Genomic DNA, 13,009 nt, shown 5'->3' with positions numbered 1-13,009 from the left:
GTCGGTTTGGATATTAAGCCTACCTTGACTATGTTTTTCCTCTGTAAGATCAGTTGTGCCTGAGTAAAGGGTCGAACTAGACCGAAAGTGCTTGGCTATCTCGCTTTTCATTTTTTTTCCTTCGTGGCAAAAAACCTTTATATATATATATATATATATATATATATATATATATATATATATATATATGTAATGTATACATTATGTTAAGACAGATATTTTCCATATCTGTAAATAAACCCATGACCCAAGGGGTCATTGGCGAGTTAAAAGAGTGATCAATAGCCATAACAGGACGTAAAACTAGACCATGCCATGCATTGCTTGCAGTGGCCTGGTTTGCATTTATCTGTATCAATAATTGTCATCTCTTGTAAACAGGTCACAACACCTTCCATGGGAAGCTGGTGACCTATCACCTGTAGAGGAAACACATGACTTCCGAGTCGTATGGCTACGTATCTGTTATTCTTGTAATATGGTGAGATAGCTATTGTCAGCTATCGATGCGTCCCTCTTGTAAAGTTTGTTCCATCCTAATTCTTCAACAGAGCGGTCATCTGACCAACCTTTCCTATACTCCTGTGATGGAGTTGAAATAAAGTTGTTAAGAAGTTAACTCAGGAAGTTTGAGTCATCTCCCCTATTCTGAAGAAGAAACAAAATCTACTTGATGCCACTCCGACGAGAAAGGGAAAGGGAACCTCAATGCTTGCGTATCGCAATCGCAAGAATAGACATACAACTGATCGCCGTCCTATACCATTGTAAGTGGTGGACCACAGACAGTTACACACACACACACACACACACACACACACACACATATATATATATATAATATATATATATATATATATATATATATGGATATATATATATATATATATATATATATATATATATATATATATATATATATATATATATATATGTGTGTGTATCAAGAACTTTCCCATTTATTCACGTATCGTACCGGGACCATGACCCACAACAGTGCATGAATAAACGTGAAAGTGCTGGTACGGCTATTCTGACCGTTATTTTCCTACGATTTTCGCTCACATACACACATATAATATATATATATATATATATATATATATATATATATATATATATATATATATATTATATGTGTGTATGTGAGCGAAAATCGTAGGAAAATAACAGTCAGAATAGCCGTACCAAGCACTTTCACGTTTATTCATGCACTGTTGTGGGTCCTGGTCCCGGTACGATACGTGAATAAATGGGAAAGTGCTTGATACAGATCCTTTGACTTACTTTCTTGCGATCTTCGCTTACACACACACACACACATATTCCAAGCTCTTTTGTAAGACATGCTTTTCACTCTGATAACCATACAACTCGCTGAATGTCACAAATTTTGCCAATACTTGTAGCTAAAAGCTTTTGAGATTTCATTGATATTAATTGCTAGTACCTCACGGGTTCTGACCCTTGTCAGTGAAGGCTAAAAATAATGTCATGTACCTTACGTAACTCTGGGTTAAAAGTTGGGGAAGGAGGGAGAGTTCCATGCTCAGGCTTTTAAGGATCCCATATGACCCTTCCTTCGTGGCATGATTTCTATTCCCGTTAGTATCTCATGGAAGTTACCAGATAATTATAGATATGTATACAAATACATAAACATTATAAATATGTGTGTGTATATATACACATACATAAACATTATTATATATATGTGTGTGGGGAGGGGGTGTTAATGCCGTCAGTGCACCTCATGCGGTGCTTTACATACATGAATGCATTACTGAAGGTCTTTTGCAGCATCTTTTTGGCCCCTAACGATGGTTTCATAGTGCAATTTCTCTGTCTCCCAGCAGTTGGTCTTTGGCCAATACACAAATTAATATATATATATATATATATATATATATATATATATATATATATATATATATATATATATGTATATCATCTATATATATATATGTATATATATATATTATATATACTATATATATTATATACATATTCATATCATATATATATAAAAGCTGACGGTCGGACCATGTACTATGTATATATATTTGCTATAGACTGCGAAAATAATGGACCGAATTGAACCAAAGCCGGACCATAAAGGAAGATTTTATAGGGGATGGTTTTAGCTGGGTGTCGTTTTGACCCGGTTATCCGGCCTTGCTAACTTCTATAACATTATTCATAGAGAAAAAAGATAGCATTATTATGGTAGAACCGTTCACGAGGATACCAAATATGCTCTTAATTATCTTCTACGATAAGAAATAACGATATTAGTGATCTTTGACCGGGTACAGTTTTGATCTTTTTAAAATTATTTGTAGAGAAAACATTATTCTGTTGGATTCTAAATATGCTCTTACTTTTCTCCTACGATTAAAAAATAACGATAATATTATGGCTCAAGCAATAACAGCCTATGGTTGCCCACTGCCAGATGCTTGGCTGGTATATATATATATATATATATATATATATATATATATATATATATATATATATATATATATATATATGTATATCTATATATATATATATATATATATATATATATATATATATATATATATATATATATATATGTCAGATGAAAGAGGGGCTATGATTAATAATATGTTTAAAATGCCAATTTGATGTGCTATGTAATGTTAAGTGAAGTCACATATCACTTCCCGCTTGGAGACAAGCGGAGCTGTAGGGGCAGCTTACTTGAGGAAGGAATTTGAATACGCAAGCAGTTTAACTGAGAGATCACTCACCCGGTCGTGAGGCATGTACATTCGTTTGTACGGGTGTTACAGGCCTAATAGTCCAAGGCACTTGCGAAAGTCACATTCTTTTAGGTGAACGCAAAGAGGTGAAGTGGTACATGCCGTGTGTCGGGAGAGAAAGCCCATCATAAAGGTAGGACATATTTTGTAAAGACTTAGAAAACCGTTACCTTTGAAAAGAGAGAGAAGTGTGAAATACTCTCTTGACGTGAATACTTTGATAAGAGTGATGTGTGTAGTCTATCTTTTATTCATTATTATCTTTATTACAGATGGGTCCTATTCCATGGCTAATTTAGAAACGAGAATCTCTAACCTGACTAATACGATGAACTTATTGACATTTTGGGTCCAGGAGTGAATTCTTAGTCAGGAGGGTAGAAGATTAACTTACTGGTTTCTTTATGGGCAGTTTTAGGTTTTCTGCCATTATGACTTGTTAATCATTTTGTCCTATTTTATAATCAACTGCTTTGGGTAATAAATAGTATATTTTTGTACTTACGAGATCTTAATAGCCTAATGACATGATTGCAGACAGAGGGCACCATTGACAGCAGGTAAAAGTTTCCAGTTTGTGTAGTTTAGGGAACAAGGGGGAGAGTAATAGTGGTGGCAAGCAGTTTAAGAGGCTTTTTATATATTTTATAAGCTGTAGGTACGCTCCGAAAAGACGGGTGACCAGTTAGATATAGGGGGTCTTTTCTTTTTTGGTAGGAAAAAGGGGTTATTAATCATGTCACAGGCATCTCGGGGCTCTTTTTGCTGATTCAATTGGTCGGACAGAGGGAAGTTGTGCGTCTCTCGGGCTAAGTCAGTATCAGCTTCTTGGGGTCCTAGAATAATAGTGTTTTAAAACATGAAGAGGAAAAGTTTAATTTTCGACATATTAAAGTGTTTCGCAGTTCACGCATATTTGCGGTGTGTATACGAAGTCAGTTTACGGTCGTATGATGTGAGTGGATTTTCGAGTTTTCTTTCTTATTTTCTTCTTTTTATCTTTTACATTTTTTTACCTTTTTGTTGTTGTTCATGTTCCTTGTGTTTGTTTGTGGCGAATTTACTTGAGCGGAGATTTTGTTGCGAGTCACGAGAGAGAGAGAGAGAGAGAGAGAGAGAGAGAGAGAGAGAGAGAGAGAGAGAGAGAACTGGGAACTAGCACAGTTGACAGGGCGAATTGATTGGTAAGCATTTTGCATTCTTTTTTCTTTTTCTATCCACTCCCTATTTTTGATATACTGGGCGTGGGGCGCGTTTGCCTTTTGTTAATCATTATTGGGGGAAAATTTGTGTTAATTTTTCTTGATTGGGTTTGGTGTATATAAATACATTGATGTTATTGAGATCGGGGAAGCTTATAGAACAAAATAGCTTTCGGAAACAGGGAAAAATGGTGGACACTAAAAACACTACGACGCTACTACATCACGTAACAAACGTTAGTGCAGGCATGAGTCCATTCAGAGGGATTGTAGATGGCGTATTATCACAGCCTGTAAATATCTTTATTGAAGGAGTTAATAATTATTTAGCGGGAAAGAATATAGTAGACGATGTAGAGGCACTTAGAGAGGCGAAAGCTTTGCTAGATTTCAATAAGGGAGACCTCTCCCACCGTTCCAGGAGTTTCTAATTTACAAAATGTCGTACCTGGACAGACTTGCAAGCATTTTTGAAAACAGTGTATGGCTCAAAGGAACACGGAGATATGGTGAGGGACCTTCGGGGTCTTTATAAACTATGGAAGGGCACTAATAGCCTCGTAGAACATAGTTCAAAACTGTTTGATGCAGTGGCGGATTGGGTAGGAAAATTGAAAACATCTAAATGGGTTACAGGGGATAATCTCTCTCTAAATAATATTCATAAACTGATCTATTTTTCCCTGCTCTTGCACGAGGTACCGGATGCGATAGTGGATAGCTTTGATGAAAAGATTGAACCTACTTCAGACGAAGAATTACTTTATACCCAAATAGATAAACACAGGTCTAAATGTCCCACTGTAGATAGCACAATTTTTAACGGGACAGGCCCGAGGGATAGAGTACAAAGAGACACGGAATTTTCTCCTCCTCGTCTGTGCGCAAGAGTTGAGTATAACAAAAGATTGATCGAACAAAAGCAACAGCAGTTGCGCTGTTTCAACTGCAATAAGCCAGGGCATCCAAATAATTGTGTAGGGTTAAATATTAAGGAATGTGTAAAAGTACTGATCATTATTGGCAGTCTTGTCTGTCTCAGGTACAGAGAGATGCGAGACCTACACCTCAAGGTTCTGGTAATTATAATGTGAGAACTTCCCAGGCAGGTCAAACCAGAGGGCAAAGGGATCGGTGAAATTTTTGGAAGCCCGATCAACAAAAAGGGTACAGGTGATTGGTAAATGCCATTGTGATCTCGTGGGGGATGCCCCAGAGCCCAAGCCTATAGTCTATGGAACAGTAGGGGATGTGGATATCCCTGTGTTCATAGACTCGGGGGCTTCAATAAATCTAATGGACTATAATCTGTATCAATCCATATTTTCCAATTACCCTTTGCAACCCTCAACGGAGACAGTGTGTGATGTGCAAGCCCATAGATTAAATACCCTAGGTTGTGTTCAAGTACAGTTTACTCTCAGTGACAGAGTGTTAACAGAACCATTTTTGGTAATAAAAGGAATTGCGTTGGGCAATAAACTTTTTCTGGGTCATCCTGCTTGTAGAAGACACAAGATTTTGATCCATGCGGGTGCTAATGGGATAACAGTCCGGATACCAGGTATTTTTCTACCGTATGAGGACGTGAATAGAATGGAGGACATGGAGGTTATTGAAAGAGGAGATGTGCTCGGTGGTATTAAGGGCGGTTATACGAGTGTTATGGAGAAAGGCAATATTAAAACACATGTTGGTGATATGGGAAATGATTACGGGGGTTCTATCAGAGTTCACAGTGATAACAATGGTGGTGATGATACTAATATGGATGTTATTTCTGATACTAACATTGCTGGGGATGATACTGAGGGTGGTAATGTGTATGGGGCGGTGGCAAGGGGAGGTACTAACCACAAATATAGAGGTGTTTTATCTGAAGATATTATGTTACTACCAGGTTCGAAGACTATGGTAAAAGTTAAATTGAAGGAAATGAGAAAACCCACAGATGTGTGTGTTATTGAAAATAGCGAAAAGCTTAGAGTCATTGTTAGCACGGCATCAGTGAACAGTGTATCCAAGGATGGGTTTACGTGGTTAGAGTTGCTAAACTGTAATGATACAGTTAGGAAATACCAGAAAAACACATATATATTGGATTTCCAAGATTGGAGTTGCGATAGTGGTTCAGTGGCTATCGTAGAAGGGAAACTTGAGTTTTCGGAGGCAGAAATGCAATCAAGGAAACGAACATTCAGAGAACATTTAGCTAATGTGGATTATAGCGAACACGTTGAAGCGATAAGCGGGTTCTTGGCAGAATTTGGGGATACGGTAGCCTTACAAGGTGATAAATTGGGGTTGACTAATGTGATAGAGCATAAGGTAAATTTGGAGAGTGACACAAAACCTATTTATATTCCTGCATATCACATACCTTTCAAAATCAGAGAACAGGTAGAGAAAGAGGTTAATAGATGGGAAGAAGAAGGAATCATTAGACCCAGCGTGTCTCCTTACAACTTTCCCTTGCCTAAGAAAGAAGGTTCTCTCCGTGTATGCATCGATTTTAGACGTTTAAATGAGAAGATGATCCCTGACTGCTACCCAGTCGCGTGCATACCAGATCTTTTTGTTGAAATTGGGGGACATAATATTTATAGCTCAATTGATTAGGCACAGGGTTTCCTACAGGTCCCTCTTATTGAGAGTAGCAAGGAATATACCGCTTTTTCAGTGCCCAAGTGACACTATGAATTTACGCGAATGCCTTTCGGTTTATCGGATAGTCCGATGACTTTTACCAGGTTGGTGAACACAGTTTTGCACGGGTTATTAGGGAAAAATGTTTTTGTGTATATGGATGACATCCTGATCGCAACGGACACGATTGAGCAACACCTGGAAGTGCTTACAGAAGTACTTAGGAGGCTTAGATTAACGGGGTTGAAAATCAAGCTAGCCAAGTGCTCGTTCTTGAAAAAGCAGATCACATATCTAGGTCACGTCATATCTAAGGAAGTGGTTAGAGTAAATGACGACAAAGTCAAAGCAATAGCGAATTTTTGCACCCCCAGATCAAAGAAAGAGATTAAGTCATTCCTAGGTATCGCCAGTTTCTTTAGGAGGTTTGTGAAAGGGTTCTCTAATATAGCAGCTCTCCTAACTGATGTGTTGCGGGAAGACGTTATATTTCAATGGTAGGAACCCCAGGCGGAGAGTTTTCAAAAGCTCAAGGACGCACTAATGAATCCCCCTGTTTTGAAGTTTCCAGATTTTAGGGAACCTTTTACATTAGTGACTGATGCAAGCCAGGAAGGTATAGGTGCTTGCCTTATGCAAAAGTTCGATGGGAAATTTCATCCTATAGCTTTATATAGCAGGAAGTTCAGGACAAAGGGCAGCAACGAGAAGTCCATGGCCACCATAGATAAAGAAGCCTTTGCAATAGTGTCGAGCTTAGTTCATTTTAAAATGTTACTGATGGGGAATAAAGTAGAAGTTCTTACAGACCACAAACCATTACTAGATCATTTTAATAAACCTGATTTGTCGCCAAAAAGAGCTCGATGGTTTTTAACTATCAGAGATTTTGATGCAAAGCTCAAATATATAGAGGGCAAATTTAACGTTGTTGCTGATGCTCTCAGCAGGAGTTTTCATGACACGGAAGGTTTCCAAGTCGTGCAAGTCACTAGCGAAACTATACAATGGGATATACCTCTCGTAGAGCAAAGGCAAGATGAAGACGAGATTTTAGCAGATGCAAAAGCGTTTCTAAGAGGGGAATTAGTCAGGAAACGGTATAAGTTGCCTTTTTCGGGTTTGGAGTTAGAAGGTAATCTATTGGTTAGGAAAATTAAATATAAGTTGAGAACTAGTGAAAGTAAAGGAGATACGACACAGATCGTGCAAAGCATGTAAGCCTGCAAAGACAACTTCATGCAAATTAGGATCGTATCCTATACCGAGTAGACCTTTTCAGAGAATACATAAGGATATCTTAGGGAATTTTTGTGAGTCTAGATATGCGAACAAGTACTTGTTAGTGATAATAGATGAACTTAAAGGATAGTAGAAATTTCCCACTTAAGCATAAAATGGCCGAAGAAGTAGCCATAGCGTTTTTCAATGGTATCATTTGCTGATATGGCTCACCCGAAGTTCTATTAACCCTTAAACGCTGAATGGACGTATTAAACGTCGAGTCAAAATCTCCCCCGATTGCCGAATGGACGTACCATACGTCGACTCAAAAAAGTTTTTTTAAAAAATCGCGGAAAAATACTTATAGGCCTACCAGCCAAAAACTTTTGAATCACGCGCCTTGGGGGATGCTGGGAGTTCACGGATCAAGGCGTTGTTTTGTTTACAATCGTTACGCAGGCGCGCAAGCGCGAATTTCTTTCTTATCGCACTAAAAAGTATCAGTGACACATCTCAAAAATTATTTCGTCACTTTGACATAATTTTTGCACCGTTTTAAATTATCCTTTACATGAAGTATTATATATGAAAATGTGCGCAATTTCATTTAAAATACAACAAAAAAATACTCATGATTGTAACTTTTATCAGTTATGAAATATTTCCATATAAATAACGATAAGTGCCAAAATTTCAACCTTCGGTTAACTTTGACTCTACAGAAATGGTCGAAAAACGCAATTTTAAGCTAAAACGCTTATATTATAGTAATATTCAACTATTTACTTTAATTTTGCAACTAATTGGAAGTCTCTAGCACAATATTTCGATTTATGGTGAATTTATGAAAAAACTTTTTCTTTACGTCCGCGCGGTAACTTCCGAAAAAAATCATACATGCGATTGTGGTAATGTTTGCACCATTTTAAAATTAGCCATTACATAAAGTTTTATATATGGAAATGTGCGCAATTTCATGCACAATACAACTAAAAACAACCCATGGTTGTAGCTTTTATCAGTTTTGAAATATTTTCATATGAAAAATGATAAGTGACAAATTTTCAACCTTCGGTCAATTTTGACTCTACCGAAATGGTCGAAAAACGCAATTGTAAGCTAAAACTCTTATATTTTAGTAATATTCAATCATTTACCTTCATTTTGTAACAAATTGGAAGTCTCTAGCACAATATTTCGATTTATGGTGAATTTATGAAGAAAATAATATTTTCCTTACGTCCGCGCGGTAACTCTTCCGAAAAAATCATACGTGCGATTGTGGTAATGTTTGCACCATTTTAAATTAGCCGTTACATTACGTTTTATATATGAAAATGTGTGCAATTTCAGGTAGAATACAACGAAAAATAATTGAAGGTTGTAGCTTTTCTCATTTTCGAAATATTTGCATATAAATCACGATAAATAGAAAAAAAACCACGTTCGGTCAACTTTAACTCTACCGAAATGGTCGAAAAACGCAATTGTAAGCTAAAAATCTTATATTTTAGTAATATTCAATCATTTACCTTCACTTTGCAACAAATTGGAAGTCTCTACCACAATATTTCGATTTATGGTGAATTTATGAAAAAAACTTTCCTTCCCTCCGCGCGCGGATTCTCCGCCATAAATCTCGAATTGCGTACATCGCATTCTCGGAAAATTTGCTCCGTTTCATATTAGGCATTTCATAGAGTTTTATATATGAAAATGTGCGCAATTTCATGTAGAATAAAAGGAAAAATATTTGAAGGTTGTAGCTTTTCTAATTTCCGAAATAATTGCATATAAATAAAAATTATAAAAAAATTTCGACATTTGGTCATTTTTAACTCGTCGGAAATGGTCGAAAACTGCAATTGTAAGCTAAAACTCTTACAGTATCGTAATATTCAATCATTTATATTCATTTTGAAACAAATTGGAAATCTCTAGAATAATATTTAGATTTACGATGAATTTTTGAAAAAAAAAATTTTTTTACGTCTGCACGTTACGAATTCGTACATTATTTTGTGCTAATATTTTTTCGGTGTTGCTTTTATTGTTTTACGATGTATTATATATCAAAATGATTGCAATTTAGTGTAAAATACAACGAAAAAAAAGAAACTCGTTAGCTTTTACCGTTTTTTGCACAGCGTGATTTTAATACAATTATGTATGAATATTCTTTTTTTCGCTACCATATATCGCATTATTTACATATGATAATGATATTATTTTTCATTTCTGATGATTGCATACTAAACTTCAGGCAATGACAAAAAAGGAGCCAAAAATGAACTCTTAATCTTCAAAACTAAGTGCGCTGTGATTTTTTGAAAAAATTATTTTTTCCGCTTCCGCGCTCACTCAAAACCGGCTCCGGCATTCGGGGAGTTTTTTATTTTTACCGCTTCGGCGTTTAAGGGTTAACCGACAATGGGAGGGAATTTGTGAACAAAACCTTGGAGTGTTTAGCTGAAGTCATGGGGATACAGAAAGTAACAATTATTCCATACATAACAGAATATGAAATAAAGAAATAAAAGAGTTATTTAGCATAATAGTCTTACTTTGGAGACAGACGAGTGCGGCTAATGAAGGTGAACGGCGAGGAGGAGGGAGGGGGGAAGGGATGTAGGCACTCTAGACACGTACATAAACGGCGCTTTTTTAGAACTTAAAACTATTTTCGTAACTTTAAAACTAAAACTACACTTTCCTTATTTCAAATGAAAGAAAAAACTTAAAACAATGCTCTTAACTTTAAACTTAAACTAAGCTTAACATTTACGTAAATTTAATTATCACTTGATTTTCCCTTCTTGGCTGCACTTTCTGTACTTTCACTCGCAGCTCTTTTCAATAAAAATGTATCCAAAGAACTTTGCTTTAGCCTGCCTTTTAAAATGCTTCGAAAATGTGACAAACAAGTGTCATTAAAAAGCGCTGAAGCACGACCAGTTGCCACTTTTTCTTGGTGTTTCTTTTCAATGAAATTTGACAGCTTTTCCCACATTGCCAGCATGTCTTTAATTTCACCTGTAGAAATCACTTCCTCCAGCTCTTCCTCCTCCTCACTCGTGTTAATCTCTTTCAGAACCTTCGTGTGTTGCATCATCTGCAGCTCCTTCAACTCCTCAGTTGAGAGTTCCTCCTCATGTTCTTCGACAAGTTCGTTGACGTCACCCTCATCTACCTCCAGACCCATCGACTTTCCGAGAGATACAATCTCCTCCAACTCTTCTTGCTCGGTCTCGGGCTCAAACCCTTCGAAATCTCTTTCTGCAACAGCATCAGGCCATAACTTTTTCCATGCAGAGTTCAACGTTCGTCTTGTTACCCCTTGCCATGCCAAGTCAATGATACGTAGACAGATCACGATGTTGTAGTGATCTTTCCAAAACTCTCGAAGGGTTAGATTTGTGTTTTCCGTCACTTCAAAGCAGCGGCGGAACAAGTGCTTCGTGTACAGCTTTTTGAAGTTGGAAATGACCTGCTGATCCATCGGCTGTAGGATTGAAGTCGTATTGGGTGGGAGGTAGAGAACTTTGATAAACTGGAACTCCTCCAGAATATCATCTTCAAGACCAGGTGGGTGGGCTGGAGCATTATCAAGGATGAGCAATGCTTTCATCGTGAGTTTATTTTCTTGCAGATACGTCTTCACTGCAGGGCCAAAGACGAGATTTACCCAGTCAGTAAAAAACTGCTGCGTAACCCATGCCCTAGCATTGGTGTGCCACATAACGTGCAATTTTTCTTTCAGTATCTTGTGCGTCTTGAAGGCTTGAGGATTTTCCGAATGATAAACTAGCAGTGGCTTCACTTTACAATCACTGCTAGCATTTGCACATAATGCAAGGGTCAGACGGTCCTTCATGGGTTTATGGCCTGGCATCATCTTCTCCTCTGCTGTGATGTAAGTCCTCCGTGGCATTTTCTTCCAAAATAGGCCCGTTTCATCGCAGTTGAACACCTTTTGCGGGATGTAGCCTTCCCTCGCAACAAGCGCAGCGAACTTTTGGATGTACGTATTGACTGCTTTCACGTCTGCACTCGCAGCTTCGCCATGCCTCACCACTGAATGGATGCCAGTTCTCTTCTTAAAATTATTAAACCAACCATGGCTTGCCTTAAACGCTTCTTCTGATGCCTCTTCAGAAGTTGATGCTTCTTTCTTCACTAAGTCGGCATAAATACTCTGTGCCTTCTCGCATATTACCGTCTCCGTCACTGTATCTCCTGCCAACTCCTTCTCTTTCACCCACACAAGCAGAAGCTTCTCCATATCCTCGTGGATATTTGTCCTTAACTGGGAAAGAATTGTGGTTCCTTTTGCTGGTGTAGCACTCTTGATGGCATCCTTCTGCTTCAATATCGTACAAATTGTCGATGTACTACGGTCATAGATCTTTGCGAGTTCAATCACTTGTACGCCACGCTCATGTTTTTCTATTATTTCTTGCTTTAGTTCTATCGACATCACCCTCTTCTTCCTGTCACCATTGTCCTAAGCACTCACTTTCTTCGGCCCCATGATAACACAAAAAAGTTCAGTAATCACGCAAAAATCAAGCAAAAAAGAGTACAGCGCACAAGATACACTTTGATTCAAGCGGGTAACATGTGCGGGTGAGCGAGAGATGCTATTGGATGATGCTCGACCCTGTGCGCCAACTAGCGGGATGCTCTGGAAACACGGCTCGTATCTTGGATTTGGGCTCGTATCTTGAACGAAAATATGGCCCGAGCCCCGGCGCGTACCTCAAAAAACTCGTATGTTAGGCTGCTCGTATCTCGAGGTACCACTGTAGTCCCAAAGCTAAGTTTGTTTGGACTCCAGAATGTCAAGAATCCTTTGAGAGGGTAAAAGCCATTTTAACTTCAAGACCAGTGCTTCAAGCTGCAGATTTTAATAGGAAATTTGTGATATAAGTTGATGCTGCTGATTGTGGAATTGGAGCTGTTCTACTTCAAGAAGATGAAAATGACCTTCTACACCCTGTGTGTTTCCTGTCTTCGAAACTGAAAAAGCATCAGAAAAACTATGCAACTATTGAAAAGGAAACTCTAGCCTTAATCACAGCGTTGAAAAAGTTTGAAGTGCATGTGAACAGACCTAGGAATGAAGAAGTTTTAGTGTTGTCTGATCAC

General features: G+C 37.8%; 2 protein-coding genes across 2 annotated transcripts in view; one reads left to right on the top strand and one right to left on the bottom strand.

The window, feature by feature from the left end:
* LOC135221710 (rho GTPase-activating protein 21-A-like) overlaps window positions 1-13,009 on the top strand; it is a 669,873-nt gene that overhangs the window by 17,437 nt on the left and 639,427 nt on the right. The gene's annotated exons all lie outside the window — the stretch shown is intronic.
* LOC135222374 (tigger transposable element-derived protein 1-like) lies at window positions 10,653-12,338 on the bottom strand. The gene has a single exon (XM_064260462.1). It carries the CDS (start codon window positions 12,336-12,338, stop codon window positions 10,653-10,655), a length of 1,686 nt encoding a protein of 561 aa, XP_064116532.1.

Source organism: Macrobrachium nipponense, chromosome 3, assembly GCF_015104395.2.
Source record: "Macrobrachium nipponense isolate FS-2020 chromosome 3, ASM1510439v2, whole genome shotgun sequence".
Taxonomy (NCBI): domain Eukaryota; kingdom Metazoa; phylum Arthropoda; class Malacostraca; order Decapoda; family Palaemonidae; genus Macrobrachium; species Macrobrachium nipponense.
Note: the sequence above shows the minus strand (reverse complement) of the source record. Positions and strands in the feature narration are given on the sequence as shown.